The following is a 19,364-nucleotide window of genomic DNA, read 5'->3' as shown; positions in this document are numbered from 1 at the left end:
CTATAAAATGAACTCTTCCATGTTGATCCATAGCATGAGGACAGGCTGCCATGCTCCCATCTCATAGCAGCTCTTATGGTCAGGTAACCCTGAACTACTGAACTTGGCTATAGCAGGAACATTTCCACAGTAATTCTCTGAATCTGACAAGCCGTCTCCCTCAATAAGTCTAGGAAGTTGTTATTTTATTAACTGTGCATGAAAGGGCAGGCAAATGGCCAGCTATGCAGTCCTGCAGGGTAGAACTGCAATTGCTACACACATTAAAAGCTAAAATCTCTGCCTCTCTTACGATCCACTCTTATTTTTTAGAGTGACTGTAATACTTTATTTAGTCATTGCTATGACCAGTGTGTATAGAGGTCTGCATGTGCCACATTTGTGTGGAGGTCACAGGACAATTTTCAGCAGTCGGTTCTCTCTCTACTATGAGTTCCAGGGGGCAAATTCAAGCTGTCAGGCTTGTGTAGCAAGCACTTTCAACCAACTGAACCATGTAGCTGGCCCTACATTCTTCTTCCTCTTTTTTTTTTTTTAAAAAAAATATTTCTTTAGCCTGGTGTGACCTCTATGAGATAAACACCAAACTGGTCTACGTGACAAGTTCCACAACAGCCAGGGTTATGTAGTAAGACACTGACTCAAAACAAATAGCAAAAAAAGTATGTATTTATTTTTATTTTATATGTGTGAGTGTTTTACCTGCATGTATGTATATGCCCTACCTGTATACCTGGTACCCTTGGAGGCCAGAAGCAGGTATTGAATCTTCTGGAACTGCAGTTGTAAGCTGTCATGTGGGTGCTGGGGACAGAACCTGGGTCCTCTGCAAGAACAAATGCTCTTAACCACTGAGCCCTCTCTCCAGACCCCTCCAGTCTTATTTTTAAGGAAAAAAAAATTATGCAACTGAAAAGAACAATCTTTTTACTGTTTGTTCGATTAGTTGGTTTTATTTTATTTGAGGGGGCAGTTTCATGTTGACCAGACTGGCCTTGAGTTCATTATGTAGCTAAGGATCACCTTAAATTTCCTACTCTTCCTGTCTCCATCTTCTGAATTCAGGGGTGATAGCCATGTTTCATCGCTCCCAACTTAATATGAAAGAGAAGCTCAATACTTACACACTCAAGCCGAAATTCCTGACAATTTTGAAGCTCAAGTTCCAGGCCAACAAGGGCTACATAAGGAGACCCTGTTTTGTTTTTTTAATTACACAGTTTAAGAGCAATCTGAAATTCTGGACCGGATTCTGCATATAGGAGGAAGGTGAGCTGAAATTTTGTAATCATCAAAGTCTGTAGGTTAGTAGAGAATATCATACCACTGTTAAATTCTTAGATACAACAAATGCACCATGGCTATGGAAGAAGCTAACATTAAAAAAATTGGATGAGAAGCAAATATGGACGCTCTGCATTGCTTTTAAACTTCTCTATGAATTTAAAATGATTACTCCACATTTTTTAACTTAAATATAGTGGCTAACTTTATACCCTCCCTGTCCCTCACAAGTCTGATGCTGCTTCCACAATCACCGCCCTAACGTAAGCAGTGGAAGGTTAAAACCCCTAGTAGATACTTTTCTATTCCTTCCTACATACTATTTGCTCATCTGCACTGCCTTCTTTACCAAAATGTGAAAACTGCTTCACACTTGAGAGGGCTCAGGTGCTTTCTCTTCCAAATAGCTTTACTATTTACACCAGGTTACCTTTGCATTTGAACTTCACAAAGTGGATGAAGGTTAAAATAACCTCGGCTAGATCTCTGTAGAAAACTGAGGGGTCTGTACTATTAAGGACTATTACTAACTATTAAGAAGTATATAAACACTATTATAACATTACAGAAAATGATGTTGCTTATTATTAAATGATTGTTTTCTCTGGTGAGAAAGTACAATGAACACAAAATACAATTAATATCAGCATTTCAACAATAACAGGCAAACTGCACTAAAACCAATGCATTTGTTGTAAGTACACACATATATGAACACACGTACACACATGCACCACAATATGTAAACCACCTCAAAAGTTTGGAAACACTAATATAAAAAATTGAAGGCTAAACATTTAATATCCATTCAAATAAAATGGTGCCAAAGAATAATAGCTTACATTTAAACCTAAGATAATCAATGGCTAGAGGCATTTACAAGATAAAATGATGGCTTGCCTAATATAAGGTCTGATCCTCACTCAGCAAAGCATGAACGGGGTGTGGTGCTGCACACCTGACTCCCAGCACTCAGGAGACTGAAGTAGGAGGATCAAGAAATTCTAGTTGATTGGGCATGGTAGAGCACACCTTTAATACCAGCACTCTGGAAGCAGTAGCAGCAGGACCTCTGGGAGTTCCAGGCCAGCCAGGGCTAAGGAGAGAGACCCCGTCCCAAAACAAACAAAGTTCTAGGTTACCCTCAGCTGCACAGCAAGTTCAAGGCCAGCCTGTGACACACCAGACCTTGTCTGTAAAAAAAAAAAAAAAAAAAAAAAAAGAGGGAAAATAATATAGTAGAACTCACTAGCACATAGCGGTATATTATTTGTGTTTTCATAAATAAACCTTGCCTGGAGGTCAGTACAAAACAGCCCCACTAGTCTGACAGACAGGTCTGGGAGTGGTGGCGCACACCTTTAATTCCAGCAGCCACACTAGGTAGCCATAGAGGCTGGGCAGTGGTGGTGCATACCTTTAATCCCAGCACTGGAGAGGAATATAAGACAGGAGGAGACAAGTCTTACGTTCAGTCTCATTCCGAGGATTCGTGGAGGCAGGATCGCCATTTCGGTTTGAGACAGAGGTAAGCCTGTGACTGGTTGCTTTGTTTTTCTGATCTTCAGAGTGAACTCCAATATCTGTCTCTGTGTTCTTAATATTTGTGCTATGTTGATTGCAGTAATTAAATATTATACAATACTCTAACCAAGATCCTTCCAGGAAGATGAACATGTACAGTAATTTCTCCAAAGTATTTGAATTTATATACCTCTAGCTGACCATATTCCATAATATTTACTTATTTACAAGTTATTCTTTAACAGAGCCTGAGGATTTTTGTTTATTTTTGTTTGGTTTTTTTTTTTTTAGTAACAGGCATATTGTCTGGGACAGAATGGGCTCTAAATAAATGCCTTGTGAATAAATACGTAGTAGTAATATACCTCTGAAGTGTCATATAAACCAATGCAACATCAAGACCTAGGAGAACATGATGCATTAATTTTTATTTTATGTGTATGCTCTGTTTTCAAACAATCTCAAGAGCCCATGAAGGCCACAAAGTATCAAATCCCCTGAAGCTAAAGTTATAGCAGTTGTGAGCTGGCAGATGTGGGTGTTGAGAATCAAATTCAGGTCACTGGCACAGCAGCCAGGTCTGTTAACCACCAAGTCACCTCTCCAGCCCCGCTGCTTCATTTAAAAGTAATCAAGTTAAATTAAAAAGTAACGGACAGCAACAAATGTTTGTCTGGGAAACAACATATGAACCATAAGTATAAGTGTAAAACTGTGTTTGAAGCTAGAAATCATATTTCTAAATTAACTTGAAATACAAGACTTTCTCTAGGGACTCTTCCACCAGCCATAATTTTATTAAACATCTATTTAGACCAATGAGTGAGAAGAATGGAATTCAAGTCCAATTAAGTATCCAAACTGTGGGCTCAACGGCTTCACAGATTCTTGCTCTTCAGTATGCAGAAAATACACAGGGGCCTCTGAACCACTGAGAAGGACTAAAATCATTCTTTTCCTCACAAGTGTGCAGTCAAAAGTAATTCCATTCTGCTCCCACCCAACAGAGTCAAACCATCCCTCTCTCCATCCCTCTCGAAGAATGCTATATAATAGCTGAGAGCTTTAACCGCAGGCCTTAAGAGTCTCCGATCATGACAAAATTACAATGCAGCAGAAACACTTGTCTGACTGTGTCCACCCCCACAGTGTTCCTACACTAATTTAGCTCCCTATCAAGTATTAACAATCAAGGGATCAGAAAGTTCTCGGAAGAGAAACTGCGAACCGCTTTAATGTGAAATAAGGAAGAAAAAAAAAAAAAAACCAGTTCATGGATTTCAAACTGACGGGAAAGGGTTTTTCTGTCAGGGCCTGCATTTAAATGCAAATTACTATTTAACTAGCTGCAATTTTCTCTTCAAGTGCCCTCAATCAAGCGCACACAGGCACTTGCACACACAGGCATGCACACGCACACACGCACACTTCTAATCAATCTCCATAGGTTTAAAAACAAAAACTGATCCTGTTTACTTAAAGTAAAGTGATTAGGCTAAATGCCTAATCACTAACATGTTTCATTTTTTTTAAAAAAAAAATGTGGCTGCTGCTAACTCTACCCATGAATTACAGCTAGGCAGAGGCAAATAGTTCTGAAAAGATTAGTAATTTCCTGGGGGTAAAGCAAAAGGTACCGACAATCTCTAAAGATGTGTCAATAACGAAACTATTTCAACACCAAAAATTTGCAACACACGAATAATGTGAACTATAAAGCGATCTGAATGCCATGTGTGGCTAAAAGAACAGAAGGAAGGACACCAATTCTAAAACCAAATCAACTCAAAATGATCCATTATAGAAACCTGAAAATTTAATAAGTTTTCTGAGGTTTACCAATATGCTCAAGTTTCAAAATAGTACAAATATATTAACATGTAAGTGGCGTAACATTTCAAGTTGGAAAACCATGACATGAAATGACTGTGAACACTTAAGAGGTGTGTGTGTGTGTGTGTATTGTTTTGTTTGTTTTTCGAGATAGGATTTCTCTGTGTAACAGTCCTGGCTGTCCTGGAACTCACTTTATAGACCAGGCTGGCCTCGAACTCACAGAGATCCATCTGCCTCTGCCTCTTGAGTGCTGGGATTAAAGGCCTGAGCCACTGCCCAGCTAAAAGAGTTATTTAATGGTAAGCTTTCTAGGGACTTAATGAGTATGAAAACACAAGTCCTGGTGGCATTCCATACTATGTACTATGATGAGTATCTTAGCTTTATGGATGAAGAAACAGAGGCACCAACTGATGGCCCAAAGTAATACACTGCAAGCAAGCAACATAAAAGGGTTTAAACTGCAGCCAATCAAACTCCGTAATTCAATAACCAATGCACTGTCTTGCAGTGTTATACTGTGAATATCTTTTTAACCCAGTAACACTAAGTCATCATCACGCACTAAGAAAAACACAAGCTTTTAGAACCAAACAGACCTCTGAGCGTCTAGGCCACAGCTTCAACATCAAGAATTAAAAAAAAAAAAGATATGGGGGGTATATGGAGGTCAAAGTGCCAAGGAAATGATGTTTACATAGTCTAGAAGTCTCATAAGCAGCATGTCAAAGTGTGTGTACATGCACACACACAGCCATTTTCAGAAAAACTGTCCCTGGCTTTCCACAGACTTTCGAGGAGTAAAAGAACTCTCTCCAAATGGTTAAGAATAACTAGAAAACATAGCAGGTTCTAAAAGCAAAAACCAGAAAACTAAAACGAACACCCCAGAAGTTATCTTTCTCGTTCTCACAAATCCTCCCTTTCCCGTGAAGGACGGCACACCAGGTTTCATAACAAATATCTATGGTTCCCCCAACTATATTCGAGGCGTGGTATAAGTAGCTGCACAAACAAACTTATGCACCTGTCTTCCTGTGACCATCGACAGAAGGCCGCTGCGACTGGAGAAGTTGGCTCAGTGAATAAGTGCTTGCAGACCAAGCATGACCTCAGTCTGGATCCCCAGGACCTGGACAGAAAACAAGCTAGGGTAGTGGCATGTGTCTGTCATCCCAGTGCTGGGAGGCAGAGACGGGAGTTATCTCTGGGGCTTTCTGGCCAGACAATCTAGCGAAAAACAGGGGGAAAAGAGGGAGTGTTTCAGATTCGGTGAGATACTCTTAAAACAAAACAAAACAAAACAAAAAGTGGAGAGAAAGATAAAGGCAACAAGCTTCTTCTGGCTTCTGCTCAGAATGCACCTGCACGCTAGTGCTTGTACGTACACACACACACACACACACACACACACACACACACACACACACTCACGATGGGGGGGGGGGGGTCCTTAAGCGCTGTTACATCCCTCTCTTCCCGAAGAATCGTCCACCCAACCTCACGAAGTACGGTACCGACGAGGAAAACCAAGCAATAAGCAGAGCCTCCGGGCTGAACTACAGAGCCCTGGTACGCTGGAGGATAAACAGAAACTATTTGCAAACTACTGGGCAGCCCAGGATTCTGACCCCGCTGTCCTCGTCCCCCTCTCTCGCTCTCCTTCTGGAACTCTGGTGCCTGCGGGTCGGCTAGGCTGTCTCCGGTTGGGGCGTGAAGGGAAACGTTACCCGAACTGGGGCTGCAGCGTGGCCAAGTCCTAGCTTTAGGGTCCGGGGAGGCAGGGGCCGCATCCAGCACAGAACCTACTCTCCACCCGCCCCCCAAAACTCCCCAGTCTGGATCTCAACCGGCGTTAAAAGCCGGTTCGGAGGTTTTCCGTTTCCCAAAGTGACTTCCGCCTCCGGGTTGACCTTTGCCGGAAGCAGTATATGGATGACGTCAAAGTGTTGCGCAGTAAGTGATTCCGGAAGAAACAGGAGTGCGGCGTGAAAATGGTGAGGAGAGTGGGAAATTTGTCGTAAGGCTTTACGGGTATATGGGAGCTCAGCACTTGGCCAGATATAGCCTCGGAGCTTCCCTTGTGTTTTGTTTTTTCCATTGTGGTCTTAGCTCGAAGGAACCTATGTTTTACAGAGTGGGGAGAGGGTCTGGGTTGTGTTTGTGTAAAGGAGAAGCGGCAAGAAAGATAGGAGAAGGAAACTTTAAAGGATGCACTGTGTTTCCAGCCCTTTTAACTCAAAAATTTCCGTTTCAAGGGGAAGCAAAAGAAAACAAGAAGATATGCGACCATGAAGCGAATGCTTAGTCTCAGAGATGAGAGACTGTGAGTAGCCAGAATCAACTGATTTCTTAAACTGATCAGAGACACAGAAATCGTGATGGGCTAAGTATAAAACTTGTTATTTTTGTTTTACTTATTATGTCTTAGATCTATGTTGCATGGAATTATAGTCACTCATTCTAGAGGGTGGGGAGGATGATGTCACTGTTGAAAAGCCGGTGAGGTCCCACCATGCTTGTCTTCAGTTTTCAATTTCTGACACCCAAGTTTCAAAGGGAGAAGGGAAAACTCCAAGATACATCCATTTTATAAATTACAAAAATTCAAAATGTTAGGCGGGCGGTGCTGGTGCACGCCTTTAATCCCAGCACTCGGGAGGCAGAGGCAGGCGGATCTCTGTGCGTTTGTGGCCAGCCTGGTCTACAGTGTGAGTTCCAGGACAGGCACCAAAGCTAAAGAGAAACCCTGTCTCGAAAAACATAAATAAATAAATGAATGAATGAATGAATATTAAAAAAGAAAGAAAAAAATAATTTCAAAGTGTCAGAAGAAACTAGAATGATAATTTCCCATGATGAAGAAGACCCAGTCAGTTTCACTACATCGGTAAAGACTGGATGAACAGTTTTTAGATTAAAAACTGGCCTTTGTTGTGTTTTAAGAGTCTTAGAGCAGGAGAATGGCTGTTAAAGCCTTCAGAACTTTTATTCTCAGCTTCTGATGTGAACTTTTATTGTATATTTTTAGGGAATAATGTCCCACTGATAATTTCTTTGTGATTAGGAGTTTTTGGTTTGTTTGGTTTTGGTTTGTTTGGTTTTGTTTTTTGTTTTTTTTTTAGAGACAGGGTTTCTCTGTGGCTTTGGAGCCTGTCCTGAAACTCCCTCTGTAGACCAGACTGGCCTCAAACTCACAGAGATCCACCTACCTCTGCCTCCCGAGTGCTGGGATTAAAGGCATATGCCACTGCCGCTTGGCTAAGAGTTCAATTTTATATGTGTGCTATGTCTCAGGCCTTTATAAGGAATGTGGGAAAATTTTGCCCCTATACTGGTTATCTGAGGTTTTTTGTTTTTTTTTTTTTGTTTGTTGCTTTTTGAGACAGGGTGTCACTATGAAGCCTTGACTGGCCTGGAATTTACAATACAGACCAGACCTCAAACTCATAGAAAGCTATCTACCTCTGTCTACCTCCCTGGTGCTGGGAAGGCTATCAGGTCCTACTTGGGATATTCAGAAGTATTTAGAAATTAGTATCAACCTCTTCACAGCCTCTTATAAGTGGATTTTTATTAGCATATATTAATTATACATAGTAAGTTTCTTATAATGTCTTTTGATCATAATAAACCTCCATTACTCTCTTGGAATTAAATTTTAATCACTGATAAGAGAAATATTAAGGAAAAAGTTGATGTATAATTAGAATTTACTCATTAACATTTTTGGGGTTTATGGACCTTATTGATTGATTCTTATATTTTCAAGCCACTTCCTCCCACAGTTACTTGCTGTCAAAGTATCTGTTGATATTAGCATCACAGGCACAAAACTGAATTGCTTTGATGCCTTGAAGGAATAAAAGAGAAAGAAAAGACCTTGGACTGGAACTTGAGGTGATAGGGATTGAGCCTAGAGCTTCATGCATAAACATCCTGTGCTCTACTGCTGAGCGACGGCCCCAGCAAGCTGGAACTTCCAGATGAAATTTTCACCATATCATTTTTCCTCTTCTCCACATTTACTTTTTTGCAGTAAAGAGAAGGATAGATTAAAGCCTAAAAAGAAGGAGAAGAAGGATCCCAGTGCGCTGAAGGAAAGAGAAGTGTGAGTATGAGCAAACGTCAAGTTCTCGTTAAAGTAAAGAGATCCAAAGCCTGGCTGTGTTAGAGTCCAGGCCTCCTGTGAGCCGAGTGGTTTGCCAGTCAGATGGTGATTTGCTAGCAATGCTGCACACACAAATGAAAGTGGTATTGACAGGATACACTGATGTCAGTGCTTTGGGGGTCTCTAAATCCCATGGGGCACTAAATCTTCCCCTGTGACATTGGGGACAAAATTTTTTCCTTTCAAAAAAAAAAAAGAAATCTTTTTTAAGTAATTGCCACACCAAAAAATTTCACAAAAGAGAGACTATATTGATGAAGTTATATATTCTAGATGAAAGTCATTCCTTTAATATTAGTATATTTAACTTTATGAAAAAATCTTACCACATTTTCGTATTTTGTTCTGGGTTCACAGAGGCTCTATTGTCACACAGATACTGGTTCACATAGCAATTTTTGAACATCATGGGTTTTTAGATGAGTGACAGGCTCTGGTATAATATGTGATCCGAATGCTAAACGATTGTTTACATTCCATACAAGTATTTAGGATTTTGAGAATGGCAAACTTGCTGTAGGATTGATTCTATCCTGATAACTACTGTCTGCCTCTTTGTGCCCCACAGCTGTCCTGATCAAGGAAAAAGTAGGTTTGGGGAAATCATGGTTTTAAAGTTGTGTCGCAGCTTTCCTGTGAGCCTGATATTAACATGTTTTAAAGATTTAACATGGGTTTTTTTTTTTAATGGCTATGTGTTGGCGTGTGTTTGTGTAAGGGCATGTGTGTGTCTGTATATGGGCACGTGCTCATGAGTTTGGGTGTCTTTGGCGCTTAGAGGCGTAGGATCTCCTGAAGCTGGAATTATAGGCAGTTATGAACACACGGTGTCAGGTGTAGAAACTGAATTCGGGTCCCCACAAGAGCACTAGGACGTACTTTAACTGCCGAGCCACTTGTTCAGGTCCTTTCCTGACTTCTTTTAAACTCAGACTTGCAATGAACAAGGGGAAAGGACAATTGCCTGAATGAACTTTCTCAAGCAGATAACTTCATTTTTGGTTTCATTAGTATCAAAATTACTGATACAGACTTGAGCTTGTGATCTTATTTTCTTTTTCCTTCCAGCCCCCAACATCCCTCCTGCTTATTCTTCCAGTACAATACACAGCTGGGTCCACCATACCACATCCTTGTTGACACCAACTTCATCAACTTTTCCATCAAAGCCAAACTAGACTTAGTGCAGTCCATGATGGACTGTCTGTACGCCAAGTGTGAGTATCGTACTTTTATGTTTCTGTCACATCTGGACAGAATAATCATATTTATCCAAATACATGAAAGAAAGGAGGTGAGGATCTCAGTAAATGAACTACCAGGCATTTAATTTTCAATAAACCCAGCAATGTCAGTTTTCAATAAATTGAAATCTAATGCATACTCGACTAGGAATAGTTCGATTGTCACAATTTAGGAAACAAGACTTTGACTGTTATTATTAGAGACATTAATTTTGAACCTAGATTTTAAAATTTTGAACAAATGAAAATCTATTTTTGGTATAGACATTTATATCAAGCGGGATGCGTTCTCCATTCCACTCCACTATAGGGAAGCTCAATAAAATACTTTTCCATTTGTGGTCACAGGGCCAGAAGTCAGGTAATGGGCAGTTCTCACATGTGTTCAGCTAGCATTCATTTGTGCTACCAAAGGTAGTGTACAGTTTGCCAGTTACAGAGTCCCTTATTTATTTGGGTAATCCTGAGTAGGAAAAAGAAAACAAAAACCATATCCAAGAGTACAGCTCCTAATAGTTAGGTATATTACATTTTTGGTTTAGGGAGGTAGCTCAGTGGTTCAGTGGAGCACTTTCTAGCTTTGAGAAGCCAAGTCCCTAGCACTGCCAAACAACAATAAAAAGAAGCCTGGTGGTGGCAGCCTTTAATCCCAGCACTTGGGAGGCAGAGGCCAGCAGATCTCCTGCGGATCTCTGAGTTTGAGGCCCATCTGGTCTCAAACCAGACAGCCAGAGCAGCCAGGACTATACAGAGAAACCCTGTCTTGAAAAACAACAACAAAAACAAAATCTGTTACATTTTATAATTGATAGGTTTTGATTCATAGAGTATTTTTGTTTGTTTGTTTTTTGCTAAAAGGACAAATGGCGTTCATATTGGTACTTTGCACCTCCTTTTCAAAAGGACACTACAGGCATACATTACTGTGGTTGGAGAGTTTGGTTATAGGCTCAAGGAAAGACCCCGTCTCCATATATGGAGCAGGTGAGGCAGCAGTGCTAATACGGAACAGGAGCTCAGGCTAAGACAGCTGCTGAGGAAAGACACAACACGGCGGAGGTCAGTGTACAATACATCCTATACTGAAAGACCATACTGAGACTTGCACACCTAGAGCAGAGAGTCACTGACTGGCTTCAAAGGACATCTTGCTTAGTGGCTAATGTGACTGTAATGTGGGATGTCCCTGTGTATATGTGTTGCTTATTTGTAAACGGAGATTGCTCATTCGTTTCCTGGTCTTCTAACCCAAGTACTCACACAAAAACTACTTTAATTACAGCACTGCTTGGCCAACAGCTTAGGCCTATTCCTAGATCTAGCATCTTAAATTAACCCATTTCTATTCATCTGTATCACCACAAGGCTGTGGCTTACACTTCCGGTGGCATCCTTCTCCTTCAGTAGCTACATGGTGTTTCCCTGACTCTGCCTACTCTCTATGTTCAGATTTTCTGCCTGGTTTTACTCTGCTAAGCCATTGGCCCAAAAAGCTTTATTCATCAACCAATAAAAGCAACACATATACAGAAGAACATCCTGCATCATGACTGGTGACTTTAAGCTAAAGCTAGTTCTTATTTACATTTTATAAAATCCAGACCAGAAATAGAGCCCAGTAGTAGGGTGTTTGCCCAGCACATGTGATGCCCCACGTCTAATACCCAGTATTACACATACTAAAACACAAAACCAAAGAAACCTCAGCCAAAAGAAAGGGAACTGGAAAGAAAGCAGGAGTGGGAACTGGAAGTCCAGCTGAGTGTAACACTTGCATAGTGTGCATTTGATCTCTGGATTTGCTCTCCAGCTCTACCCCACCACACTCCAGAAAGTCCTAGGCCTCCAAAGAATTATACTGAATCCTCTCTGCATGTGTAAGTAAATAAATAAGTAAGTAAGTAGGCAAGCCCAGGCAACAGCATACCTATTTTCAATGTGGATGATAGACATTTTAAGTCTAATATGAGATGGGCTGTTCAACAACAACAACAAACAAAATTTAAGTAAAACTGCTGGGAGTGGCAGGTTGTGCTGGAGATATCTCAGCAGTTAAGAGCACTTGTTACTCTTGCAGAGGAGCTAGGTTCAGTGCCCAGGACCCACATGGTGGCTTACAATGATTCCAAGTCCTCATCTGACCTCCACAGGCACCAGGCATGTGCATGATTGCACATATATATAGGCAAAACATTCATACACGTTAGATAAATATTTTTTTAAAGATACTAAAAAATTAAGTATACGAAGGCCAGCAGGAGGGCTCAGCACTTTCCACCAAACCTCCTGAGTTTGAGCCCAGGAGCCCACATTTTGGAAGGAGAGACCAGATTCCTTCAAGACAGGGTTTCTCTGTAGCTTTGGAGCCTTCCTAGAACTAGCTCTTATAAACCAGGCTGGCCTTGAACTCACAGAGATCTGCCTGCCTCTGTCTCCCTCGTGTTGGGCTTAAAAGTGCATACACCACCACTTGGATAATTTAAAATTTTAAATATATAGTAATGCTTTTGAAAGACTGGGGGGGGGGGGATACTAAAAGTAAATTTAAATGAAGAGAATGCTAGGTCAATGAAATTAGATGGTTATGGAACCAGAAGGCCATATGTGCTTGAAGACTAATTTCACAGTAATGTAACCCTGAGGGCATAGGGCCTGCAATGGAGTAGGGAAGTATGCTCCAAGAACCTCCGGTATCTTCAGTTATTACGCCCCACAATGGGCAGTGCTCCTCATTTTCCCTACCCCTAAGTGACATTAGTCTAGTTCTGTTTCTATAGATTTGCCTGTTCTGGACATTTCATACGTATAAGCCTCTGATGTGACTCTCTTTCATTCAGCATGATGCTGTCAAGGATCACATAGACATACTGTTTCATTTCTGATCATGCCTCCTGTGTGTAGCAGTCACATTTTAGTTGCCTGTTCTTGGGTTTTGCATTAAATAATAAGCTTTATTTTGTATATGTAGATGGTTGTCATCCTTTTAAGCTACATAGTATTCTGTTTAATATATAATTTTATTTATATATTAATATATATAAATAAATTTTATATATTTATTCATATACATATATATGGAGGAGTTTGTTGTTTTAAGACAGAATCTCATGTGGTCCATGCTGGCTTAGAATTCATTGTGTAACTCATGATGACCTTGGGCTACTGACTCTTCTGCTTCTACCTCTGAAATGCTCAGATTGTAGATGTACATCGCTCCCATGTGCCACCCCAGCCCCACGTTTTGAGGATTGAACCTAGGACCTCCTGACTGTTAGGCCAGCACTGTATCACTGAGCTATTAGCCAGCCCACTTTTACTTTTTGTTTTGAGACAGGGTCTCACCAAATTGCCCAGAATGGCCTTGAGCTCCTAGTCCATGCAGGCCTTGGACTTTTAATCCTCCTGTATCAGTATCTGGAGAAGCTAGGATCACAAGCCTTTGTCGACATCCCTAACTCTTCTTTTAGTTCTTACTGATTGTTTCAGTCGACTTAGTCTGTTGTCATTGTAGAAGTCTGCAGGATTTTTACAGACTGAAATAAATATATTTCAGCTGATATCTTTATAAGTTCTGTTACTAATTTTTATGCTGTGTTTGTTTGTTCCTTGCAGGTATCCCTTGTATAACTGATTGTGTGATGGCTGAAATTGAGAAATTGGGCCAGAAGTACCGAGTGGCACTAAGGTAGGAAGGACGTAGATCTACTGTACCTTGGTATACTGAAGATACTTCAGAACACCTCATCTCTTTGCTAGTCAAAGATTTCCTGGCCACTTAGTTTAAACCTATATAAATAATAAAATAAAAGAGGCTGGAGAGATGGCGGAATAGTTAAGAACATTGCTGCTTTTCCAGAGGACCTCAGCTCAGTTCCTGCTACTCATATTGGACACTCAAAACTGCCTGTAACTCTTTCTCCACGTCACACTGCTTGTTCTCATATGAGAATGACAGCTGAAAAGGAATAGTGAATTTTTTCACAGGTCACTTCCTATGTAAATGCAAATCTAGAAAGTTCCAGGAAAACTCATCTCTTTTCTTTTTTTACTGGATCTTACACCCACATACCCACACATACAGTTCACTAACTAGCCTGTGTTATTCAGCAGGTTAGCAAAGGTTCTCCTATATTCATATCTTCAATTCTCTCTCTCTCTCTCTTGTAATCAGACAGGCATAGAAAAATGTATTGCGCCTTCATATTGATGGGCTGTGCCATAGTGATTATCCTTTTGTGCCTGTCTTGCAGTATATTTGTGTAAGACAACTTCCTAAAATGGATTTGATTTTCAATCCTGTAATTTCTTAACTCTGTAGGTTTGAGCAAATTAATATCTGAATCTCTTTCCCTCTTTTGTAAAACAGAAATACAGATACCCAAGAGTTTGTTTAGTAAATGAGCTCAAACGCTATCAGCTCCTGATTGTAATTTCTTTCCTCATAAAATGAAAACATAAGCTTCAGTGGCGAGAGGGTACCTCATAATGCCCACATAGATATGTTCCCTTTGGTTTACTGGTTGGATGGAGAACGTTTTCTTTAATTCACTTTTATAATCCTGTAGAATCGCCAAGGATCCACGATTTGACCGACTTCCGTGCACACACAAAGGAACCTATGCTGATGACTGCTTGGTACAGAGAGTCACTCAGGTATCAGCATCACTTTTTAAATGTTTACTTTGTGCTTAAAAAAAACCTGGACAGTGGTGGTGCACACCTTTAATCCCAGCACCTGGGAGGCAGAGGCAGGTGGATCTCTGTGAGTTTGGGACCAGACAGAACAAGGTTCAGGACAGCCAAAGTTACACAGAAAAACTGTTCTTGAAAAACCAAAAGAAAGAAAAAAGGGGGTGTGTGTGACAAGCTGGAGCTGAAGAGGTGGTGTTTCAGTGATCAAGAGTACTTGCTGCTCTTGCTGAGGACCCAGATTCAGAAGCCAACACTTACATCAGGTGGCTCACAACTTTCTGTAATTCCAGTTCTGATGCCTTCTTCTGGCATCTGCAGACACCTGCACACACATGTTGCATACATATACGCTAAACACACACATACACACACAAATAAATAAATATATTTTTGGGGGGCTGGAGAGATGGCTCAGAGGTTAAGAGCATTGCCTGCTCTTCCAAAGGTCCTGAGTTCAATTCCCACATGGTGGCTCACAACCATCTGTAATGGGGTCTGGTGCCCTCCTCTGGCCTGCAGGCATACACACAGACAGAATATTGTATACATAATAAATAAATAAATATTTTTTTAAAATAAATAAATAAATATATTTTTGGAAGGAAAAAAGGCACTAGTTGGGTGAGGTAGAGAGGCAAAGATAGGTAGACCTCTAAGTTTAAGTTCATCCTGGTCTACATAACCAGTTCTAGCTATCCAATGAGAATTCCCCCAAAAAAGGGGGGCACAGATTATTACCTACCTTCTGAATATTCAGCTTTAGTAAGGTACTTAGGGTGGGTTTTTCATGGATACATATATGAAAATATATATTTATGACATATATATGAAAAATATGTGCATATATATCTTTATATGTATTTAGCAATTGTTCATAATCAGCGTAGATACGATACCACTTACTTGAAAAAGTAGATCTAAAAAAACTGTGCAGTAACCATAATGGGAGGAGCATGTGCTTGAGAGGGAAGTCTGATTTCAAATCTCAGCATCTTACCGATTGGAAGCAGAGGCAAATGGATCTCTGTTTAAGGTTCAAGGCCAATTTGATCTACATAGTGAGTTTTAGGCCGCCCAGGACTACAGAGTGTGACCCTGTCTTAAGCAAAACAAAAACAACTCCCACAACTACATTAATTTAGTATGTGATTTGGGACAATGATTGGATCTTTAGTCCACAAATTCTCTATAACGTGTTTTAAGTGAATTCATGTAGCTACAATAATATATCACATTCTACTACTCTGTGAATCTTAAATAAGGTTCCATTTCCACCCCATGAAGGAATGATGTTCCTTCCCACCGTACCTAACTCAGAAATGTCTTCTTAATTAAGTCTGAGAATCTCCCAGGTGCTATCTCTCACATACGCTGGATTAATTACTTTTTGAATTCTTCCATTCTGAACTGCTCATCAAACAATGCAGATCATCTGCTATTGGTTGTACCCTTAAGAACCTTTCACAGACTGGAGGTGTCACTCAGTCATAGAGTGCTGCCTAGTCTGCATCAGGTCCTGGATTTGATCCCCAGCACTGAGAAAGACAGGAAGGGAGGGGGGGGAACCTGACACTTGCAGAGATAGAATGAAGAGAGGAAGAATTTGGCTCTTGCTAAAGATGACCATCTTCTTTAATGACCACTCTGCCCTTTTACAACTTGATCCCTAGATGGGGCCACAGCACAACCTCCACCTCAATGATAAAGTTTTATAAAACTCAATGGAGACTCCCCCCCACCCCAAGACAGGGTTTCTCTGTAGTTTTGGAGCCTGTCCTGGAACTAGCTCTTGTAGACCAGGCTGGCCTTGAACTCACAGAGATCCACCTGCCTTTGCCTCCCAAGTACTGGGGTTAAAGGCGTGCACCACCACCACCAAGCAGAGATTTCTTTCCTCCCTCCATTGACCGCACAGCATTGTTTTTGTTTGTTTGATTTTTGTTTTTCAAGACCGGGATTTTCTATGGCTTTGGAGCCTGTCTTGGAATTGGCTCTTGTAGACCAGGCTAGCCCCAAACTCACAGAGATCCGCCTGCCTCTGCCTCCCGAGTGCTGGGCTTAAATGCGTGCGCCACCACTGCCTGGCATAATGGAGATTTTTATATGAAGTAAACTATAACAAAATAGTTTCCAGCTGGTAGTTAATGTTAAGCTAAACTGGGGTTTTGAATCTTAGAGGTCCTTCTCCTAGCCCAGGACCTGCCTACTTAAACCGCTAAAGAACTTCAACATATCCCTGAGTCACAAGGAAGGAAGATCTGTGCCCTCCAATATAAGGAGATCTGTGCCCTCCAATATAAGGCATTTACATGGAGTCAGTTAGCATGTTTTCCCAAAACTAAGGAATTCTTAGTCTGCCTTAACTGTGGCAGTCCCTCCCAAGTGTGAGACAGAAAACAGTTTGCAGCTTAAACACTTTTTTCTTTCTTCCCCTCAAGATTCCTAAGACCACACTGAGGCCAGGTAGCTTACATCTGTTATTGTGTAACTCTTTCCTAGGTCTTAGCATCCTATCCTCTGTTAGTTACTGTGAAAATGGGGTACTATTCAGTGGTTGTGTGTGGAGATACTCTGTGAGTCTTTTGTAAACGTCAGTGGACTTTCTCTCTCAGCACAAGTGTTACATTGTGGCTACAGTTGATCGGGACCTCAAACGAAGAATCCGGAAGATCCCTGGAGTTCCTATCATGTATATTTCTAACCATAGGTGAGAGGTTGCTATTAGAAAGTGACTAGAGGCACATAGTTGGTCATCGGTTACTGTGAGAGCAGGTTATAAAGTTACAGAGGATTTCAAAGAAGTGACACTATCCTGTTTACATTTAAAGTCGAAAAAATGAAACAATAGCAAGAATAAGGGCAGAAGATAAAGATAAGATTTAGGAATGAAACAAACATCAAATTGGTAAAATAAGATTACTAGAAGTGCATGTATTACTTTCTATAAAACATTATTTTAAGTCAAGCTCATCCTTTTTGTAAGATTTTTGTGGGGTGCTTGATCTTCAGCATGGAATAAAACTGGCCATGGTAGAATACCTATAGTCCCAACACTGAAAATAGTCACCAGAAATTCAAGATCATTCTTGCTACTCAGTGCATTTGAGGCCATCTCAGAGAGAGAGAATATTTTATTAACACCTCATCTTGGAAACTAAATGTTTATTTTAATAAATAAAACAGTTCTTTATTCTTTTTGGATGTTCCCCTGTCTGCCCTATAAATACTACTGTGCCAAACTTTTCCATTCGGGGAGAGCACAGTAAAAATATGGGCTGATTTAGGCTCACCTGGACCCAAGGTCCTAGTTGTCCCTTGCCAATGCTATGACTTTGAAGAACGAAGGTAATATAGTCAGCATTTTGTTATAAGCCATTCATTGTGGGGTCCCTCTAAAATAGTTACCACCGATAAAGTTTGAGAGTAAAGGGTGGGGGTGACTCAGATGGGTTCAGATGAATTCTGTACCATACCTCTTTTTTTAACAGTGTCTACTTTCCTTCCTGACCAGATACAACATCGAACGGATGCCAGATGATTATGGAGCTCCTCGGTTCTAATTCTTACTTGACCAAATTCACCTGCATTTCTTTACCAGCTTTCTCTGTTGTTAGTTAATTAAACACACTTTTTGTTGTTTATTTTTTATCATATTTTGTCTCAATTTTAAAAATAGCTGCATCTTTAAAAAATTATTTTTTTAAAATGTATATATGCATGTTTGTGTGTGGGTATGTACTTGTTAGTGCAGGTACCTTTTGGGGCCAGAGGGTTCAGATCCTCTGAAGTTCCAGGCAGTTATAAGATGTCTGAGACCTGAACTATCCTCTGGAAGACCAGCCAGTGCTCTTAACTCTTAACCATTGAGTCTTCTCTCCAGTCCAGCTGCATCTTTTGTGAGTGGGATGCTCCAGGGGGTGTTCACATAATTTGATTTACTTAGTGTCTTAGTCAGTGTTCTCTTGCTGTGAAGAGACACCTTGCCCATGGCAGCTTTTTTTTTTTTCCTTTTTTTTTTTTTTTTGGAGGGGAGGGGCATTCAGGACAGGGTTTCTCTGTGTAGCAGCTTTGGCTGGCCTTGAACTCGCTGAGATCTGCCTGTCTCTCCCAAGTGCTGGAATTAAAGGCATGCACCACCATGCCTAGTGACAACTCTTATAAAGGAAAATATTTCGTTGCAGCTGGTTTATGGTTTCAGAGACTTAGTACATTATTACCATGGAAGCATGGCAGGGTGCAGGCAGACACGCTACTGAAGAAGTAACTGAGAGTTCTACATCCAGATCAGCAGGCAGCAGGAAGAGAATGAGACACACTGGACCTGCCTTGAGTATCTGAAACCTCAAAGCCTACCCCCAGTGACACACTTCCTCTGACAAGGCCACACCTCATAATATTGCTACTCCCTATGAACCTAAGAGGGCATTTTTATTCAAACTTAGCAAACCTTAAATACAGTTTTAGGAAACATATTGTTAGGGTAACAATATCAGGTAAGTTGAGAACAAGTTTTGTTTTAAAAACGAAAAAAAAAGGGGCTGGAGAGATGGCTCAGTGGTTAAGAGCGCTGCCTGCTCTTCCAAAGGTCCTGAGTTCAATTCCCAGCAACCACA

At 40.7% G+C, this 19,364-nt stretch overlaps 2 protein-coding genes across 8 annotated transcripts in view; one reads left to right on the top strand and one right to left on the bottom strand.

Annotated features, from left to right (window-relative positions):
* Arel1 (apoptosis resistant E3 ubiquitin protein ligase 1) overlaps nucleotides 1-6,514 on the bottom strand; it is a 50,013-nt gene extending 43,499 nt beyond the window's left edge. For 2 of the 4 annotated variants that reach the window (XM_048449186.3, XM_085697383.2), the window contains exon 1: nucleotides 6,375-6,514. The gene's annotated coding sequence lies outside the window, so the exon portion shown is untranslated. Of the gene's footprint in view, nucleotides 1-5,671; nucleotides 5,777-6,275; nucleotides 6,297-6,374 lie in introns of those variants that run through there. The other 2 variants (XM_048449187.3, XM_048449189.3) reach the window with 2 other exon arrangements.
* Nucleotides 6,509-18,404, top strand: Fcf1 (FCF1 rRNA-processing protein). Of its 4 annotated transcripts, XM_087911636.1 has the most exons (8): nucleotides 6,509-6,641; nucleotides 6,903-6,970; nucleotides 8,684-8,755; nucleotides 9,884-10,032; nucleotides 13,672-13,744; nucleotides 14,625-14,712; nucleotides 17,364-17,458; nucleotides 18,263-18,404. In XM_087911636.1, the coding sequence occupies exons 1-8, from the start codon at nucleotides 6,639-6,641 to the stop codon at nucleotides 18,309-18,311; spliced, it is 597 nt and encodes a 198-aa protein (XP_087767762.1). In that variant the 5' UTR covers nucleotides 6,509-6,638; the 3' UTR covers nucleotides 18,312-18,404. The 4 variants fall into 4 exon arrangements, with proteins under 4 accessions (XP_087767762.1, XP_087767764.1, XP_087767765.1 ...); XM_087911638.1 differs by lacking the exon at nucleotides 8,684-8,755; XM_087911639.1 differs by lacking the exon at nucleotides 17,364-17,458.
* The last annotated feature ends 960 nt before the right edge of the window (nucleotides 18,405-19,364 follow it).

This window comes from Myodes glareolus, chromosome 11 (genome assembly GCF_982192425.1).
Source record: "Myodes glareolus chromosome 11, mMyoGla1.1, whole genome shotgun sequence".
In the NCBI taxonomy this organism is placed as follows: domain Eukaryota; kingdom Metazoa; phylum Chordata; class Mammalia; order Rodentia; family Cricetidae; genus Myodes; species Myodes glareolus.
Note: the sequence above shows the minus strand (reverse complement) of the source record. Positions and strands in the feature narration are given on the sequence as shown.

Excerpts from the sequence above, each read along its gene's own strand:
- Fcf1 (XM_087911636.1), top strand. Across the intron at positions 6,971-8,683 it reads AGTCTCAGAGATGAGAGACT|TAAAGAGAAGGATAGATTAA; the intron begins GTGAGTAGCCAG and ends ACTTTTTTGCAG. Across the intron at positions 10,033-13,671 it reads GGACTGTCTGTACGCCAAGT|GTATCCCTTGTATAACTGAT; the intron begins GTGAGTATCGTA and ends TGTTCCTTGCAG.